The sequence below is a fragment of the Kogia breviceps genome, chromosome 5 (genome assembly GCF_026419965.1).
Source record: "Kogia breviceps isolate mKogBre1 chromosome 5, mKogBre1 haplotype 1, whole genome shotgun sequence".
In the NCBI taxonomy this organism is placed as follows: domain Eukaryota; kingdom Metazoa; phylum Chordata; class Mammalia; order Artiodactyla; family Physeteridae; genus Kogia; species Kogia breviceps.
In genome coordinates this window covers 101,432,119-101,452,756 of record NC_081314.1, presented here as the reverse complement: position 1 = coordinate 101,452,756, position 20,638 = coordinate 101,432,119, and the positions used below count along the sequence as shown (strand labels likewise).

The 20,638-nt window shown below is 36.9% G+C and overlaps 1 protein-coding gene across 3 annotated transcripts; it reads left to right on the top strand.

Moving 5' to 3' along the window:
- On the top strand, nt 1–19,410 carry PCNP (PEST proteolytic signal containing nuclear protein). Of its 3 annotated transcripts, none has more exons than XM_059064694.2 (5): nt 1–413; nt 5,277–5,491; nt 8,519–8,593; nt 12,454–12,509; nt 13,665–19,410. In XM_059064694.2, the coding sequence occupies exons 1-5, from the start codon at nt 197–199 to the stop codon at nt 13,789–13,791; spliced, it is 690 nt and encodes a 229-aa protein (XP_058920677.2). In that variant the 5' UTR covers nt 1–196; the 3' UTR covers nt 13,792–19,410. The 3 variants fall into 3 exon arrangements, with proteins under 3 accessions (XP_058920677.2, XP_058920678.2, XP_058920679.1); XM_059064695.2 differs by having other exon boundaries at nt 270–413; nt 18,244–19,410; XM_059064696.2 differs by lacking the exon at nt 1–413 and adding an exon at nt 5,157–5,253 and having other exon boundaries at nt 5,329–5,491; nt 13,665–13,953.
- The last annotated feature ends 1,228 nt before the right edge of the window (nt 19,411–20,638 follow it).

The window sequence follows — 20,638 nt, the reverse complement described above, 5'->3', positions numbered from 1 at the left end:
AAACCAGACAGAATGAAAGAGACTGGCTAGCTTCGGTCGGCCAGTTTGCAGAAACCTCACCTGAGCTCACCAACGTTTCCAGGGTTCCCAGAATCCGCCAGTAAACCACGAAAATCGAACCCACCTCTAGTCAAGTCCCTAACCAGTCCTCGGACCGCCCAACCTACCCCGCCCTTCCCTCAGAGGACGCTCGCCGATGATATCATATCCACTTCCGTTTCCGAGAGTCCCTTCACTCTCTAGGGCCGCTCTAGACTGCCGCTTCCAAGACGGGCTCCGAAGCTCAATGGTTGCTGGGCGTGGCTGTGACGTCCTTGGCGTGGCTGCAGGGGAGGCCGCGGCGGGGAAAATGGCGGACGGAAAGGCGGGAGAGGAGAAACCTGAAAAGCCGCAGCGAGCTGGAGCCGCCGGAGGTGAACATAACCCCAGCGTCGCGGGCTACGTGGGATGCTCTGGGCCTTTCTTTGAGCTCCCCGGGGTGGGGGGAGTAGGCCGGGGCGAGAAGGGCGGATCTGGCGCTCACCCGGCCAGGTGCTGGGCCCAGACAAGCCCTGGGCACACCCGGTGCGGCCTGCTGGCATCCGGGCCCACATCGCCTCCTTGCCGGGGGAAAGCCGGTCACTGTTCGTCACCTCCTGGCCCCAGCGGAGGCCTTGCTTCCGAAGAGAAGGGAGATGGGCCCCAGAAAGGAGGACCGAACTCGGGGTGGGACTAGGAGTGGCGGTGCGGACGCAATCACACAAAACGCACACGGGCGCTCGCTCAGTGCGAGTCATCCAGCAGTGGCCGCAGGAACTGGCCGCAGGCCGAGTTTCCGACGGTGCCGGCCTCTCAGTTACACCTAGGAGTTAGTTTGCTGCTCCCTTTTCACTGAGGAGGTGGACTACCCTGGCCTTTTTCTTTTCTTTATTTTCAAGCCTAAATTCTGATCCTGTAATGGGATGGGTCAGGACGGTGGAGGGAAAGAGCAATACCTTTGCCTGCCTCCTGGTTTAATCCGCCGGATCTAGGGTTACGGTTTGGTTGCCTTTCTTTGAACTGTCTGCCTTTTCTGTGCTAGGCTGTGGCCAGCTAACAGCACGCGAGATATTTAGGTGGCTAAATAGGCTAGTGTGACTCTTCCTGTATTTTGTTACGATGGAAACTCAGGTTACAGCTATCTTTATTCTGTCACCTCCACTCCTCTAAATTTGGGTCTTGTGCATTAAGGAAAAGAAACATCCTGTAATCTCTCCAGCCCTCCTGCCCCTTTGTCCTCACAAGGCTAGTGACTTAACACGTGCGAGCTGAGTATAATGTCTTTAGAACGTTTTAAGTACCACACTCTTAACTCTTCTTCAGGTCTTATCCCTGAAAGTATTTAATGTGAGAAAACACAGAAGAGTAATAGGATATGAAGGCAACTGTTAGGACCTCCTAACAAGTTTAATGTGATTTGACTTGGGAACAAAAACTGAGAAAAGTATAATGTTCGGTTATTTTTACCCAGAAATTCCTTTTTAAAAAACACGTACGGTGCTATTAGTTGAGCCCAAACTCCTTTCCCACTCCCCTCCCATCTTGTTTTTTTTTGTTGTTGTTATTGTTGTTTTACTTGTAAAATAGTTTATGAAACAACAGTTTAAACCATTTAGTGCTACCTCATTAGCGATTTTTTTCGTCAAAAATTGTCTTGGAAATTATCAAGTAGAATTACATTTACAAATTAGTAGTTTGAGGAAAAACAAAGATCTGTAGCCTGAAGAATCTTTTTTTTTTTTAGCCTGAAGAATCTTATCTGACTTTCAGACTACCTTTTAACTTTTAGAATGGGTTTCTAACTGTCTTGACTGAGTATCCGAGATGTGTTTAATGTGAGCCAAAGTGTACCTTAAGGGAGTTCCCTGGTGGCCTAGTGGTTAGGATTCCAGGCTTTCACTGCCCTGGCCAGAGTTCAGTCCCTGACTGGGGAACTGAGATCCCACAAGGCGCGCCGGGTGGCCAAAAAAAAAACCCAAAACAAAACAATACACCTTAAGTGTCAGCATAAGTCCACTATATAATTTGCCCACCACCCTTTCAGTTAGGGATAATTCACTCTGTAGTATGAATATTGATGTTTCTGCTGTAGCATATTTTTGTAAAGGGGTGATATAAAGTTATCTTTGCTGATTGCTATCAAAAATTATTGTCTCCTTATTGGTGACTTAGAATAAGTAATATCCCTTAATAACGTCTACATAATTTGCTTTGGGTGTGCCTTCCTTTGAAAGAAAATACTACTGTTACATGTAAACCATTTTTGAATGTCAGATATTTTTAATGAAATTGTGCAAAGAAATCATAGTTAAAACATTCATACCATGGATATTGCTAAATTGATAATTTTACGGCAAGTAGGCCCTGTATTAAAACAGTATCAAGTTTGTCTTGGGGGACTTACCTAGAGATTATTTCTGATTTTTAATTCCTATTGAACAGTCCAGTAAGTTGGAAATATAAGTATTTTTTAAAGAGTTAACATAGTTAACATGAATTTATGTTAATAAGAGAAGCTACTTACTTGAACTACCTGCTTCACCTTAAAGAGAAGAGATAATATTAAGGGTAAGGCTTTAGGTAGAATTTTTTTCCCTCCCTTTGGTTAAATTTTTGTAGCTCCTTGAAATAAGTAGAAGCTTTAGAGAAGAGCTATTCATATTGTAATCATGCCCACCTCAGGCTATTTTAGGTTATCTAAAACTACTTTAATGAAATTGACATTTATTGTGCCAGGAGGTTCTTGAATATGTCCTGTTAGAGAGATAGGTATGTACCCTTTTTTCAGATGAAGAAGTTACCAGAATGCCAATGCGTCATGAAGGGTATCCTTATGGACTTAAAACTTATTGGGTAATTTTTTTCAAAGTAAGGTACCTTTGTACTCGAAGGCCCACCTCTCCTCCCCAAAAATGCTAGTACCATGTGTAATTTGATTTCACATTAACTAATCTACACATTTTGTTTGCTTAGAATGAATACAAACTAAAGTAGTACATGTTGTATTTAAAGGAAAACACTTAATGGACTTTAAAACACTTTAATGGTTTTGATAGTTTGCCTCTTCAGATGACAGAACCACGGATGTTAATAAAATTGACCACGGATATGAATAAAATTGAGTTGCTGACAGTTGATTACTTAATTAATGGTAGAGTAGTTTTCCCAACTCCCCTGTTCATGCTACATTTTTCTAGAGCATTCACTATAGAAATCTTCCCTAAGCATCATAGGATTGGACAGATAGTATTGTGTTTCATGTGTTAGCACATACTAGTTCAGTTAGTTGTCAGACTTGATGTTGTTATTAATGTTATAGTAAGAGTTATGTTTTTCACTTTTTGTCGTATTTATGCTTTGATTTTTCTAGATTCTTTGGTCCAGAATTATTTTCTGGGTAGAAGGAGGTCTAGAATTAAGAAAAGATAGGTTTTAAAAGAACCAGAAGTTTTGACTAATTATAACCCTTGAGTCACAGTTCAAAGAGCAGAGTTACACTAAAATCAAAACTAAATGTTCTTTATTCTATTTGTTTTGATGTTTTTCAGACTTTGTGTTTACACAGACTTGTGCCTTTAGTGTACAGACTGCTTCTATATGTAAATCCAGTGGCTTTTTTATGTGTTTCTATATGCTCTAATACGTAGAGCCAGTGAGTTTCCAGTTTTAGCTGTGTGTCAGTCACAAAGAAGTAGTAGTTATTACTGTTTGGGTTTTACTGTAAAATTCATACTTGATTAAAACTATACATAGAATACAGAATAAAATTTAGCATAAATGCATTTAGTGGTAGACTTTGAAAAAATGTTTGCATAATACTGTCTTTTTTGTAAGAAATTCTAAATTGAGTTCTATATTTCAAATATTGAATAACAATCTTACATTCTTCAGGTGCTTTTGTAGTTTTATATCTAAATAAGTGAATGGCACCTCAGACAACTATTCCAGTGCTGTCTTTGCTTCCTAGGGAAATCCCAAAACCTAATCCTGCTTAATTTCACCCCTACATTGTTATTAAAACTTTCACCTCTTGTCTAAAGGTAATAAAGAGTTTGTTTTATTTTCCTGTAAACAAACTAAAATGTTCTGTTCAAAGTGCTTATTAATTTAGCTACCCCATCATTCCAAAACTATATAGATCGGGATCTATAACATCCTGTCTTTTAATTCATTACTTGTCAGTCTGTTTGATTTCCTCTTTTCTACCCATTTTAGCTTTTTGTCATGTTTTCTTAGCTGTTGTCAGGGCCATCCCTTAGAGAATCTTTTCTTTCTCCATAAACTATTCATCCAGTGTAGCAGAATACATTCTATAGGGTAAACTAGTAAACTTGGGAAAGAAAATAAAATATTTAATTATCAGCCAGCCTTCTGTCTTACCTCCCAATATGTTTTTAAATAGCCTTCATGTGTAACAGGCCTAAGATATTCAGGATGAGAACTAATTTCATTTATTAATATAAAGAAGCAAAATTACTGAAAGATATCTTGCATTCCATATCTACATATGTATGTCTTCTGTTTGAAATTAGCATTAGCTCATCTTTCTTTCATAAGAAAAATAATATATAAACCTAAATATAGTTGTTGATATTAAGAGTAGCCTAAACAGATGTTAATCGAGCTTTGAGAGTAGAATGCAGTTTCTCAAGAGGGGATGACCTTGAAGTCTTCCTTGAAGTTCCTTTCTAACTAAAGATTGTGTGAAATGTTCATGAAGAACACATCACTCAAGAAGATTACTCCAGGCTGTACTAACACTGTAGTTTGGGTAATAATGGGCTGTTCATAATGGGCTGTTCATAACAGGGTACTTTGTATAACCAGTAGTACATTATTGAAGAATATTAGACTTTTTATTAGTCAAATGTATTATCCTATGATGTGACTAACTGCCAGCAAACCAGTTTGTATAGAATTTATAGATCTTATTTTATAAAAAGAAAAATTCCACAAATAACTAGATTATTGTACAACTTACAGTGTTTAGTTGAAGGGTCTTACTTTTTGTGAACTCTATATTTATAATTTTAAATTGCTCTGTATTTTATGCTAGTTAATTCATGGGAGCCTCTTCTACTGCCACACAATCTCAGTTCCTGCTGTATACTCTAACAAACAGTGGAAGAGACTGTTGGGTTCAGTAGGTGACAACTGCAGAGGTATCTTCCTTATAACGATGCTTTTTGAGGTTGCTGCTCCCATCAACCTGCTCAGTAAAAATAGCTCATCTTGGTAAGTTGTTTCGACTTCACCAGGACCTGAAGAAGAAGCAGAAAAACCTGTGAAAACTAAGACTGTTTCTTCCAGTAATGGAGGGGAAAATTCCAGTCGCAGCGCTGAGAAGCGATCAGCTGAAGAAGAAGCTGTAGACCTCCCAACAAAGCCTACAAAGATCTCCAAGTTTGGATTTGCCATAGGTAGTCAGATGACAAAGAAAGCCTCAGCCATATCCATCAAACTTGGCTCAAGTGTGAGTTGTTATTTTATATATTATATTTGTAATGGGTGTGAAAATTTGTTCTCAAAACCTTTTATTGGATTATGATAAATTAAGTATACAAAGATGTATAAAAAGATACATTGGTGCATGAACTTATTACATGTAAGTATTTAAGAAATTAGTGGCTATATTCAAGAAAGGTCTGGATGAATTATAACTCAACAAAGCTGTTTTTAAAAAGGGTTTGGAATATGAGAAGGAACAACTGTTATAGGGACTATATGATTTATAAAGTAATAATACCTTAGAATTTCCTAAGTTGAGCAAAACCTCTGAAAAATATTTTGAGTTTCAGTTTTTCTTTTAATTCCAGTGATATTAAAAATAATATCTAGAAATATTTATTTGTATTTTAAAAGATTAATATTAGTAAGGTATTGCTTAATAAGAGCTTCCTGATTACCTTACTTTGAAGCTACAAATGGACATTGAGTATTATAATCTTTGATAGTAGTCCTTTACAGATCAACTTTTGATTCCTTGTTTTAAGATGTAAACCTTGAATTAATACTTATTAACCCTGCAGTATCTGGAAAGTATTTGCAGTATTAGATTGAAGCATATGAAGTTTAGAGATTTAACTATTTCTGATCTACAGAAGTGTTAATTTCATGTGGTTCAACTAAACAGATCTCTTTAAGAAAAAGAAAGTTACTTGAATAGTGTATTGCTGTTGGCTTTAGAAAACGGTTACATTCTTGTGTAAGGAGAATAATCCTAAAATTGCTTTTAAGTTGTTTGTTCATGTCTGCTCTGTGAAAAGTAATTCTCAGTGGCCTGGATGCATACAGCTTGATTTGATTAGATGTCATTCAAAGATCTTAAAAATATGATATGGATCAGATTCCTACTAGAGTCAGTGTGTTTGAGCTATACTTCTACTTTTAAAAAAGCTACCATTCCTCAGAACCCTACTCCCACCCTATGCTGTTTTGCTTTTTTCCTTTTCTTCCCTTTTCTAAAAACTTTAGTGTGAACAAAAGACATTCAGCTTGTAACTTCATTACTTCATGACTCTTCTCCCTGTTTGAGCTGATTCTTTTGGTTTAATATGTTTTTTATAAAGTTGCATAGGCCTACCTGCATAGATATTTACTTTTTTTGATAGTTATTAAACATGTGGTCCTCATGTACACTTCTCATACAGGTGTTCCCCTTGATAATAGATTTTACGGTGCTTGAACACACCTCCTAAATCAGATATCTGTATTCCTACTTTTGCTAAATCATTGACATGATTTAGTAATTGCTGATCATTTTAGTTGGGAGGGTTATGCCTGAAAAGGCCTATTCAGTAAAACTTTAATCTTTAGAAAACAAAAAAGCTTTTTTCATAAAGTAAACAAAAGTGTAAACATAATCTTGGCAAAGTGAGGTGTAGGATATGAAAGTAGTTGAGGGGCTTCCCTGGTGGCGCAGTGGTTGAGGATCCGCCTGCCGATGCAGGGGACACGGGTTCGTTCATGCCCCGGTCCGGGAAGATCCCACATGCCACGGAGCGGCTGGGCCCGTGAGCCATGGCTGCTGAGCCTGCGCGTCCGGAGCCTGTGCTCCACAACGGGAGAGGCCACAACAGTGAGAGGCCCGCATACCACCAAAAAAAAAAAGAAAAAAGAAAAAAAAAAAGAAAGAAAATAGTTGAAACTGTTGCTTTTGATTATATGATGTGAAGAGACAGTCAAACAGCCAACAAATACTTACTTGTGTCTTATGTTTATGTACAACGTCAAATACATGACATCTTTAAGAGTAAAGGGTGCTTCTAGAGTCACTATGCATAATTTCCAAATGAACATTTTTATTTCTTCAAAAACAAACATTGTTTATAAAAAGTGTTTCTGTTACACAGGAAGGGATGGTTAATTTTGTTTCAGCAGCTCAGAGAAGATTTTACTGGTGAGGTGATGCTAGAGTTGGCTTTAAGTGCAGGCAAGAGGCAAAGGGACATCTCAGATAAAAAGAGTTTTGTGCAGGGAATTCCATGGTGGTCCAGTGGTTAAGACTTGGTGCTTTCACTGCCGTGGGCCCAAGTTCAATCCCTGGTTGGGGAACTAAGATCCCACAAGCCATGCAGCACAGCCAAAAAAAAAAGACTTTTATGCAAAGGCAGTTTAGATGTGAAACCACATGATGCATTCAGGAAATTGTTCATAGTTAGGAAGTGTTTGGTAGGCAAATGCAGGGGTAGAAATCCCCCCAAATAAGACCACAGGACCAAGTCATAAAGGACTTGTACTCCATAATATAGTTTGGTTTTATTCTTTGGGTTCTAGAGGAGCCATGGAATCATAAAGAGTCTCGAGCCTTAAACAGATTTGCATTTTAGAAACATTACTCTGGTACCAGTATAGAGAATTAGAGCAAAATAAACACAGAAGGTGGGGAGATGGTATTTCTAATAGCAGTTCAGGCAAGTAATGCTAAGGGGCCTTAGTGTTGGTAGTATGGAAGTAAGCTGGGAAGGCAGGAGGAGATTTAAGTCTACTTAATAGAGATCTAGTTAACAGGACCTTACAATAAAATGTGCAAGTTGAAGAAAAGGTTTTCTGGCTTGAGCACTTAATGAGCACTGCAGTACCCCTGGGAGCTCTAAGTAGCGCTGTCCAGTAGGCAGCTAGCTAGTAGAGAAAGATGAGTCTTCATGTCTTTCTCAAGGCACACTGTCCTTAATTTTAATGTTACTATGGGCAGGTATTGATATTCATTTTCTCTTACCTGTACCAGGTACCGTTTAGCTAAGTGATATTAAATTATAGACCCTAACTAGAAAATCTTTTACAGGAGGAAAACAAATGGACATATAATTAATAAAGTAAAATCTACCCATTGATAACCCACATTTTCAGAAAGAAAGTAGATTTCTCCAATGTTTGTTCTTAGTTCCTTACTATATGTTTCTATGAAAACAAAGTTGAATCTTTGAAGATAAATTATTTTTATCATTAAATAAGCCTATGTAAACATTATATTATGCTCTTTTTAATGTTTCTTCTTCAGAAACCTAAGGAAACCGTTCCAACTCTTGCTCCAAAAACACTTTCAGTAGCAGCAGCTTTTAATGAAGATGAAGATGTAAGTTGATACCTAGTTTTGTTTGTTTTACTTTAAGAAGTTCTTTAAGAAAGATGTTAGTGGCAAATTGTCAAGTTGTACTAATGGTACTAGTGAACTTTTTTTGCAACTCTGAACAGTTGTTTTTTTTTTTAAATGACATCTGTAAAATCTGGATATTTCTGTTTATTTGGTTGTGGGATTATTTAAAATATTGACTTTGGGGGGGCAAGGAACTTAATCAAATCAACAAATGCTTATTATGAGTAATAATATATATTTGTGCTGTGAAATATGTAGGATCCAAAAAAAGAAAAATTCAATACTGCTGTCTTCAATAACTTTTATAGTTGGAGTCTTCAGTGAGACATTATACATGTGTTCAGCTTTAAAAAGCAGCTATAGTGCTTTCTTCCTGTATCCCCATGAGGAATAACAATAGTGCAGGTGATTCTGCCAGAAGATCTAGTCAATATGTATGTGTTCCAGAGTGGCGCAGTGGTTAAGAATCCGCCTGCCAGTGCAGGGGACACGGGTTCGAGCCCTGTTCCGGAAAGATCCCACATGCTGTGGAGCAACTAAGCCCGTGCGCCACGACTATTGAGCCTGCACTCTAGAACCCGCGAGCCACAGCTACTGAAGCCCGTGCACCTAGAGCCCGTGCTCTGCAGCAAGAGAAGCTACCGCAATGAGAAGCCTGCTCACCACAACAAAGAGTAGCCCCTGCTCGCTGCAACTAGAGAAAGCCCACTTGCAACAACGAAAATCCAATGCAGCCAAAAATTAATTAATGAATTTTTTAAAAGAGCGAGATTAGGTAGCATTTTGGTTTGTACAGATTGTTATCAGGAAAGGACAATGTAGGAAGAAGGGGACAACATGCAGAAGTAGAGAGGCTGGAAATAGTAAGCACCTACATAATAGTAATGGCTTGCTTTGAATGCCTAACAATTTGAATCTTTTCACACAACTTTATTTTATCCTCCATATATCCCTGTGAATCGTGTGATATGGTTATTCTTATTTTCCATATGGAGAAATTAAGTGTGCACTAGTGTTGAACTAGAACTGAGCTTTCTGGTTTCTTGTCCTATGTTCTTTGCATCATACCTTACTGTTTTCCCTGTTTTTAAAGAAATTTTAGACAGGTTCAGACAACACTCTTTCTGCTATAAGATGGTAATGATAGATAGGGATAAACTTGTCTCTTAGGTAAAAGAACACTTGCATCTAAAATCTTCATCTGGGACTTCCCTGGCAGTCCAGTGGTTAAGACTGCACTTCCACTGGAGGGGGCACCAGTTTGATCCCTGGTCAGGGAACTAAGATCCACATGATGTGCAGCGTGGCCAAAAAAAAAAAAGGAAATAAAATCTTCATCTGGTTCTTCCTTTTTCTGCAGAACATATTAATTAACCTTGGATATATATCTAAGCCTGAAATATATTGTATAAAGAGTGTGTTCAAATAGTTAATTTTGAAATTTAAAAATACTTTTTCAGTTGTATCTCTTTAGTCTCTTTTAATTTGGACAACTCCTGGGTTTTTCTGCGTATTTCATGGCATTAACATTTTTGAAGAGTTCAGGCCAGTTTGTAGAACATCCCTCCATTTGGATTTGTCTGATGTTCCCTTATGATTAGATTCACATTCCTTTTGGCAGGCGTATCACAGAAGTGATGCCAAGTTCTCAATGCATCATATCAGGAGCACATGTTGTCAGTATATCCCATTACTGGCAATGTTAACTTTGATCATTTAGTTAAAGTGATGTCTGCCAGATTTCTCTACTGTCAAATTACTGTTTTATCTTTTATAATTAAAATTTATCTTGTGGGAATATGTTTTAAGAATATGTGAAGGGGACTTCCCTGGTGGCACAGTGGTTAAGAATCCGCCTGCCACACAGGTTTGAGCCCTGGTCCAGGAAGATCCCACATGCCGTGGAGCAACTTAAGCCCGTGTGCCACAACTACTGAGCCTGCGCTCTAGAGCCTGTGAGCCACAACTACCGAGCCCACGTGCCGCACTACTGAAGCCAGTGTGCCTAGAGCCTGTGCTCCACAACAAGAGAAGCCCATGCGCCTCAATGAAGAGTAGCCCCTGCTCACTGCAACTAGAGAAAGCTCGCGCACAGCAACGAAGACCCAATGCAGCCATAAATAAATAAATAAATAAAATTTTTAAAAAGAATATGTGAAGATACATAATTTCTTAAGTGTTCACTCATGAGTGTTAACATTCATTGATGATTCTTACCAGAATCAATTATTATGATGTTTGCCGAATGGTGATTTTTTTTTTCATTCTTTCATCCCTTCTATGTTTATTAATTGTCTCTTACTGTAAGGAAGAGCTTTTATAAGTGTAGGCTCTATTCAATAGGTTATAATGCTCAAATTGTCCCAGAGTTGACCAGTAGCAATCCCTTTAAGCTGGATCTTGCAGATGACTGTGTAAAAAATAATATTTAGGTCATCAGTAACATTTATACTTAAAAACATCTGAAAGACACTTGTCACATATCTTTTCACGTAACTATGGAAAAGTAGAGAATGCGCTTTCAAGATGTCTTCTCAGTAAAGGAGACATTTTTGAGAAGGAGCAATACAGTAAAATGGTTAAGAGCCTTTGCTTTGGCATCTAGCTGTTTTGTGACTTGGGACAAGTTAACCTTGTTTACCTTACCTACAAAATGTGAATGATGATACTCATACCCACCTTGTAGGATTGTTAGGGTTTTCAAAGATAGTGCAGATTAAAGCATTTAACACAATGTGTAGCTTATAGTAAACAAATAGTTTTAGTTCTAGAATATCAAGGTTTTTTTGGGGGGGTTGTTTTTGTTTTGGGGTTTTTTTTTTGTTCTTGTGTTTTGTTGGTTTGTTTTTTGGCCACGTTGCATGGCATGCAGGATCTTAGTTCCCTAACCAGGGATCAAACTCGCGCACCCTACAATGGAAGCATGGAATTCTTTTTTTTTTTTTTTTTTTTTTTTCTCCTCGGTACTTGGGCCTCTCACTGTTGTGGCCTCTCCCACTGCGGAGCACAGGCGCCAGGCGCGCAGGCTCAGCGGCCATGGCTCATGGCCCCAGCCGCTCCAAGGCATGTGGGATCCTCCCGGACCGGGGCACGAACCCGTGTCCCCTGCATCGGCAGGCGGACTCTTAACCACTGCCCCACCAGGGAAGCCCAGGAAGCATGGAATTCTTAACCACTGGACTGACACGGGAGTCCCTAGAATATCAAGTTTTTACCAGATTTTTTTTCTTTATGCAGAATCAGCACACTAGAAGCATGAGGGTTTTTTTTTTTCGGTATGCGGGCCTCTCACTGTTGTGGCCTCTCCCGTTGCAGAGCGCAGGCTCTGGACACGCAGGCTCAGTGGCCATGGCTCACGGGCCCAGCTGCTCCGTGGCATGTGGGATCTTCCCGGACCGGAGCATGAACCCGTGTCCCCTGCATCAGCAGGCGGATTCTCAACCACTGCACCACCAGAGAAGCCCGAGGGTTTTTTTAAAATATAGTTAAGATAAATGATTTTCTCCTTTCACCAAAATTTCGGACTTAGATATAAAATTTAGCATTATTGGTAATCAAGTGATTTTAATATAGTTGACCCTTGACCAACACAGGTTTGAACTGCACAGGCCTATTTATACACAGATTTTTTCCAGTAACGTGTTACAGTACTACACTATCCCAAGGTTGGTTTAATCCTCAGATGTGGAACCGTGGCTTTGGAGGGTCAACTGTAAAGTTACACACGGGGTTTTGACTGTGGTGCTGTGGGGGCAGTGCCCCTAATCCTCCTGCATTGTTCAAGGGTCAGCTCTATCTACATGCAGTCATCTCTGTTTCTATCTTACTTTTTTCTCCAGAGTGAACCAGAGGAAATGCCTCCAGAAGCAAAGATGAGGATGAAGAATATTGGAAGGTATTATAATTTTTGTATAATATTGTAGAAAATTATAGTGAATTAAGAGCAAGAATAAATTTCAAATTGCACATAATAGTGTTAAAGCTTTTCTTGCATATTTGGGCAAAAGTTTTGTTTTCTGAGATTACTCTCCTGGGAAAAGAAAATTCGTATTTTAAGAAAAAATAATAATTTAATGCTATTTTTTCAGATACATGTAATCTAAATTTTTTCAAATAAAACAGTTATGAGAAATGTTTCTCATATAAAATTTAAAAGTATTTTTCAGGTATAAAAAAATGGCTTTCACTCACCTCATTTAAGATGTTCCCACCACTTAATCTTGATTGTATGTGTCCCATTTTCCTTAGTAATTTAGATGCCAAATATAAAAAGAAGACAAAAACATTTAAAAATTTTCCTCTGTTTCTGTTATTGTGGAAATAACATTAATTTCACGTTAACACGATGTTCAGTTTCCTGTCTTTTGTATGCGTAAATGGATAACTTAGAGGCTAATAAGAAAGCTGGACTTCAAAACAACCTATACTATATCCCCACTTCTACCAAATGTATATATTCTCCCAAAGAACTAAGTGCTGTGTCTTCAAGCATCAGTCTTCAGACTTAATCTATGATTCAAACAGGAACTGTCCCAGTGGCTGTCTGCCTGCCTCCCTTTCGGACTGGGACCTAAAGTAAGAAATACATCTGGCATTATTACCAAATCTAAACACCCAGGATACATATATCTTCATATATCTAAACATTTAAAATTGAAACAGAAGTTCATAAAATGACATCTTTTGTTTCATTTTTTATAAATGCTGATGGCAAGCCACCACCAAATTGATTTAATGACCCTGTTAATGGGTTACAAGCAATGGTTTTTAAAACTATAGTGGTTGCCATTATAATGGTTGCTGCATATCAGAATCATCTTAAATGTTTGTTAAAACTACAGATTTACCTGGCTCCTCCTCAGGCCTACTGAATCTGAGCTTTTAGGACAGGGTCTGTGTAAAGGGTATTTTTAAAAAGATCTGTAGAGGCTTCTGATGTTTGGCCTGCATTTATAATAGGTGCTAAACAAATGTGTTTTGAATAAGTTAAAAACATGGCCCAAAAGTCATTATATAACATTTAAAATAAGTTTCCTTTCTTTTAACACAGGGATACACCAACATCAGCAGGACCAAATTCCTTCAATAAAGGAAAGCATGGGTTTTCTGATAACCAGAAGCTATGGGAGCGAAATATAAAATCTCATCTTGGAAATGTCCATGACCAAGACAATTAAATGATGTGTTTTGAATTTGGGGTATGGGGTGGGTGTAAAGTTAAAAGGAACAGTTTCCTTTTTTAAAGAATGGTATAAGACTATCTTTGGAGCCGCCTTTTTTTTTTCTTTTTCTTTTTTTAAAGATTGAGTGGTACACTAATAAATGAGAATTTGAAATTAGAGGTAATTTATGTTTTATATACAGATTTCAAGACATTTGCTAATTTTGTAGTTTCATGTGATTAGTTTCCAAAGGTTATAAATGATTAAAAAAATCAGAAATGGTACCTTTCTAAGAATTGCATATTTTTTTAGACACAACTACTAGCACATTAAGAGGGAAGCAAAAAGTTGTCTATTTAAACTGTAGGCAGTTACTCTCGAACTTAACTCCCTTGTTAACCTAAAGTCTGGCTCCCAGGAAAAGCCTTATAGAGAAGGGAGTATTGTATTGGGAGGAAAATGTTGCTGGACTATTGACTGAGAAAGTAAATTAGATAAAAATTAAAATACAGCTTTTTTTTCCTAATGGGCATTTGTTTTGTTTCGAATCATTATAAACTAGTTATTGCATTGCTATCAGTGGATACAGATGCTTAGCTCTTGAAAAAGAACATTTTAAAATTTTATGTAAACTGTTGAGTATTTAAAATAGCCCACTTCACTTTAAAGGGTCTTGTCTACCTTTGATAGTCTTCAAAGAACAACCATTTGCTACCAAAGTAAATCAGTATTTTGAATGTGCTTCTCTTGATTTTTGTTATTAGCTAGTTCCTGTAAGCATTTCCACCAGATCTTCAGGCAAATCATAAGGAAGCTGTTTCTTTTAAAATAACAAACCACCACCAAAAATTTAAATGTACATAATAGTTAAATATTTGGCTGTTCTTATTTTTTAAAGGATATAAACACCAAAAAAAAAGCAACATTGTATGAAGATGGAAAATAAGAAAGATGCACTTTCTGTAACTTTATCAAAGCATTTATGTTACTAACTTGTGAAATCCAATTTGATTTGAACTTATTACAGGAATTCTTATTTAGCACAATAATATGGTTTCTTTTAACTGTATACATATTAACCAGTGGCCTCTCAAAAGCACATTTTAGATACTGAAAATAAAAGGAAAGAAAATGCATCTTTAAACATATTTTATGGAATCTTCGACCACATATACTTTGTTAATCTTTGTGTTGTAGGATTGTGTTTTTTTTGTATTTTTGTATTGTATATGAATTCTTTTTTTAATGTGACAGGTAAACACATCTTTAAAGCATAGTCACACATAAAAGAAACATATAGTATAATAATTTCCTTGAAAACTCTTAACAATGTTAGATTTGGAGGCAGCTTCATACTGTTTAATTGGTGATAACTACTCTCTGAGCTCTTTTAATAGGTAATAACTCCAGAGAAGCAGCCTGTATATATTCCTAATACTTTGTTCACTTGCATTTGAGTTTAGAGTAAGCCCCAAGTAAAACAATGGAAATGTATATAGAACAATTAGTTCTTACTTACATGATTTAATTATATCAAGATACGTGAATTTAACTTGCTTTAACGTAGGCAAACTTCCCGTTTTTGTTCATTTTAATGTTTATGTTGAAATAACATCCCAAAACGACTGAGATGAATGTCTTTACTAAAATACCAATAAATTTGTCAAACTCTATCAGTGTTCTTATTTTCTGTTACACTTAATTGTTGCTGGGTTTGTTTTAAGCAAAGAAGTGACAGATTTTTTTGGTGCTCTTGCCCAGATTATTGGCCAGAGTAATGGGAAATTTTAAATTGCTCTTTGGAGTCTACCTAACTTAGCACATAGTTCTAGAACATTACAGTATCTCAGGTTAGAAAAAGACCTAATCCAAATCCTCCCATTCCTCTACTGCCAAAGTATCACCTATTATGTGCTGTAGAAAATCCGGCTGAGGCATACCTTTGAAAATCCCTAAGTGTTAGAAGGTATTCTCTTGTGTCTGCCATCCATTATCTCTAAATATTTTCTTAATGTTTATAATGCTGCTGTCCTATAGGTCAGGTGTTAGTAAATGAAAAGATTGAACTACATTTTAAAATTAAGGTTCGTTTCTAGTTAGGCTAATTACAAATGAAGGCTATGAATTTCAAATTTTTTTTTCTTTAATAATCAAGGTTAGCTTGATATACTGTGGAGGGATTGTTCAAGTTACTTCCCTGCTGAGATGAAGATACTTCTTTTTAATTTTTTTTAACTTTTCATTTTGAAAAAATTTCAGACTCAAAACATTGCAAAAATATAATGAAGTACTTCCATGTTCTTCAAATGATAACATACAACCACAGGACAATTGTCAAAATCAGGGAATTAACATTATTAAAATATATCACCTTACACTATTATTCTACAGACCTTATTCAAATTTCACCATTTGCTCCACTAATATCCCTTGTTTAAGATTCACTACATTATCACATACTGTTTAGTTGTCATCTCTCTTAAACCCCTTTAATCTGGGACTCTTCAGTGTTTATCTATTATGACTATAGACTTTTTGAAAAGTACAGGCCGATTATTAGTAGATCTCCCAATTTGGGATTTCCCTAATGTTTCCTCACAATTAAATTCAGTTTATGCATTTTTGGCAAAAATAAGAGAAAACGGATGTGTCTTCAGTGTATCAGCAAGCACATGATGTCAATTTGTCCTCTTACTAGTGATGTTAATTTTGATCACTTGGTTAGGGTGGTATCTGCCAGATATATCCAGTGTCAAAGTTGTAAATATTCTGTTTGTAATTAGTATCTTATGGGAAAATTCTTGTAAGTATCATTCTCATACTTTTGCCCACTAATTGGCAGACATTCATGGTTTTTGTTTTTTGGGTGTTTTCCTCCATGGTTCTTTACTGAAACAATTGTTAGCGTAGGATTTGCCGAATGATGATTTTTCTATTTTCATCTTCTATTTTTTATAGTTCAAATTCTGTGAGGAAATTTCCTTCTCCATTCTTTATTCAATTTTGTATAGATAATGGGCCTGTGTATTCTTATGTTCTTCTATAGGTTATAATGCACTACTATCATATATTTTGTTACTCAAAATGTCCCAGATTTGCCCACGCAAACCCCTCCCCATTGACACTTGTGTCTTTTTGACATGTCCCCATTCTTTTTTTTTAATACATCTTTAATTTCTGGCACCAGAAGATATTCTGGACTCATCTCATATTTTCTCTTCTTTAACCCTGAAATCAGTGCAAGCATCCATGGTTCCTTTTAGAGTCAAAATCTGCACTCAGTGTACTCATTGGTACTGAAGTGTCATTGCTTCTAGCCTACTTGACAGAGCTAGAATATGTATGTATATACATCTATATCAATTCCTAGATCTATATGTGTGTGTATGTATGTGTATACTGTATGTATCGCCATGAGTTCATATAGATACTTCCATTACCAGACCAACACCAGATTCATTCTAGTCTTCCTTCTTTCTCTACTTACTACTCTTGTCCAACAGTAGGAAATCTGACTCTGTATAATCTGTTCACTTATTTGCTTAATTTCTAGAATACACATAAAGTTTCAGAATTCATATATTTCCCTATGAAAAACTACTAGCCAGAGTGCAGTATATGTATATAGTTCCTTTCCTTTTTAGTCTTAAGAGTACATAATCAAAATACTATTTTACAAAGTTATGTAGGTTCTTTGCTCCCCCTTTCAGTATGATTGTGTTACTCATTTGTAATGCAGTTTGGTTTTGTTTGTGTTTCATAATGAATTACTGCTCATTCCTTGTTAATTTTTTTTGCACGTGAAATAGCATAGGTCTAAAAGTTGGAACTATACAAAAAGTATCACTCCTCCCTATTCTTTCTGCCTCATTCTCTTCCTTCTGTCCTTTCTACCCTGTTTACACCTATTCCCTATAGGTAATCCATCTCTGGTTTCTGGTTTATCCTTCCTGTGTTTCCTTTTAAATAAATGAATAGATGGGTGTTTATTATTTCTCCTTTTTTCTTACATGAAATGTAATACACTACAGTTATTCTTTTATCCTTTATTTTTCTTCACTTTACAGTATACCCTGGAAACTATACCAGTTCATGGAGATCTTTCTCAAAATTTTTACCAGCTACATAGTACTCCATTGTGTGAATATACCATAGTCAATGCAATTACTCTTACTTGTATGGGCATTTAGGTCATTTCCAATGTTTTGCCATTACAATGCTGTAATCGAATAACCTGTGCAGGTGTATTTTCTTGTTGGGATGTATCTTCCTTCAGGTAAATTCCCAGAAGTAGGATGCTGGGTCAAAATATAAGTGCATATCTACTCTTATTAGATATTGCCAAATTCTCCTACAAAAGGATTGTACCAGTTTGTTTTCCCACCAAAAATATATGAATGCCTTTTCTCACAGCCTTGCCAGCAGAATGTGTTTCTCATGCTTTTTAATTTTTGCCATATCTGATAGGTTTAAAAAAATGGCATGAGACCCCTGGTGGCGCGGTGGTTAAGAATCCGCCGGCCAATGCGGGGGACACGGGTTCGAGCCCTGGTCCAGGAAGATCCCACATGCCGTGGAGCAACTAAGCCCGTGTGCCACAACCACTGAGCCTGCGCTCTAGAGCCCGTGAGCCACAACTGCTGAGCCCGCGTGCCACAACTACTGAAGCCCGTGTGCCTAGAGCCCATGCTCCGCAACAAGAGAAGCCACCGCAATGAGAATCCCCCGCACCGCAACGAAGAGTAGCCCCTGCTCGCCACAACTAGAGAAAGCCCGCACGCAGCAACAAAGACCCTACACAGCCATAAATAAGTAAATAAAAAATTTTTTAAAAAGGCATGTTAGAGTAGTTTTAATTTGCATCTCTCTAGCTATGAGTGAGGTTGAATATCCTTTCATATGTTTAAGGGCCATTTGAATATCTTTATGAATAGTCTGTTTATTTCATTCCCACTTTACTATTGGGTTTTTGGTCCTTTCTCGAAATTTTAAGAATTCGTCATATATTAACTCTTTATACATATGTTATAAATAGTTTATCCTAATTATTAATTGTCTTTCGACTTTGGTTATGGTGTTCTTTGTAATACAAAAAGCTTGCTTTTTTTGTAATGTAGTGAATTTTATTCATCTCTGTTGCCTTTCAGTTTTGTTAATAGGTAGAAAGCCTTTCTCTATACTGAGGTTAAAGATAAATTCACCCTTGTTTTTCTAATGCTTGTATTGTTTCATTTTCAAATTTAACCAGATTCCTGATCCATTTGGAGTATATTCTTGTGCATTTGTGAGATCAAGATCTAATTTTAGTTAACACATCTGTATGATATTAAGCTATCCTAATCGGAAGCAGTCTGCTTTTGTGTTTTGGGGGAGTGTTAAATTTTTTCTCATGGGTTTTGCCTATTTCTTGTTAAGCTTCTTCCTAAATATTTAATCATCTTTGTTGCTATTGAAATGAGGTTTTCTCTATCATTTTGTGCTGGTTATTGTTTTAAGATATGAAGACAATTTCTGTATGTTAATTCTGTATCTTGCTATCTTACTAAACTTATTGTTTGAGTTTTATCATCGATTCTCAAGAATTTCCCAGGTGTACCATCATATCACCTGCAAATAGAAATGGCTTTATCAATTTTTGTGCCTCAATTTTATTTTTCTTGTGTAATTGCATTGCTTAATACCTCTAATACAGTATTGAATAGTAGTAGAATAAATGGGTATCCTTGTCTTTTTCTCAGTGGAAATGTCTCCAGCATTTTACTATTAAATAAGATCCTGGCTTTAGGACTACATATTTTATCATGTTAAAAATATCCATCAGTTCCTAATTTTCTTAAGTACTTTTATCAGAAATAGGTGTTGAATTTTGTTGAAAGCTTTTTCAGCTTTTATCAATGAGGGGAAACTGTAATATATAGAATTAACATGAGAACTCTCCGGTGTAGTAGAAGTAGCAACTGCAGGAAGAAACCACCACCCACAGGGCTAAGGGAATAAGTGAACAAGCGAAAGACAACATCTTAGAGGAGGGGCCCAGAGGCTGAAATTCAGATCTTTGAGGAGGTACAGCTGCTGGCTGCAGGGAAGAACAGCACACCAAGCTGCCCATCACCACACTGAAGACAAATTTTGGAAATTCCTTATTCAACTTGTTCGTGAGAAGTCCCTGGCGATTTGTAGCCCTTAACCCCCACAGGAATCCATTGTTAGTTAGCAATAATTATTGGTTTTAGTTTTTCACTTTTTACTTATTTGAATTTTCCTATACTTTCCAAATTTCCTACATTGATCCTACATTACTTTGATAATTGGAGAACTGAGTGGGGAGTAGAGGTATCTCTAAATAAGGCAAATTAGCTGTCATGCTAGGGCTTCAGATATGTGGGAACTTTTTCAGACCAAAGACCTTGGGCCACATCGCAATAGACACCCACTTAATTATTGCACATGGACATAGAACTCTTATTCACATCTTGTACTTTTTAAATATAATACAACTGTGCTGTTCTAAATATTTTTTGGGTTTTTTCTAGGTATAAGTCCTCTTTGGGAGCATTTTATGTGTGGTATTCATTGAATATACATTGATTCGTATTTAGGAAAAAAAAAAAAAAACTTGTGTACTATGTAAAATATCAAGGATGACCACTATAACTACTGCAAGAAGAGTTACCTCTGAATGCTGGTGCATCTATATCACTGATTGGTATGTCATCCAAATACACCACAAATGAATTTCACTCAGAAGCCAGCATTGTCCTGATCTCATGCTAGTCACACACCTGGAGTTACTTGTTTTATTTCTGCTTTTAGAATTCCATGACTAAACCACAGTTGATGTAAAACTTGGTTAGATCAATAG

What these genes read in the sequence shown, in the direction of transcription:
- PCNP (XM_059064694.2), top strand. Translation starts at nt 197, where the DNA reads ATGATATCATATCCACTTCCGTTTCCGAGAGTCCCTTCACTCTCTAGG. An exon ending in GCGAGCTGGAGCCGCCGGAG is followed by an intron (nt 414 to 5,276) that starts GTGAACATAACC and finishes CGACTTCACCAG; the next exon opens with GACCTGAAGAAGAAGCAGAA. An exon ending in CTTTTAATGAAGATGAAGAT is followed by an intron (nt 8,594 to 12,453) that starts GTAAGTTGATAC and finishes TTTTTTCTCCAG; the next exon opens with AGTGAACCAGAGGAAATGCC.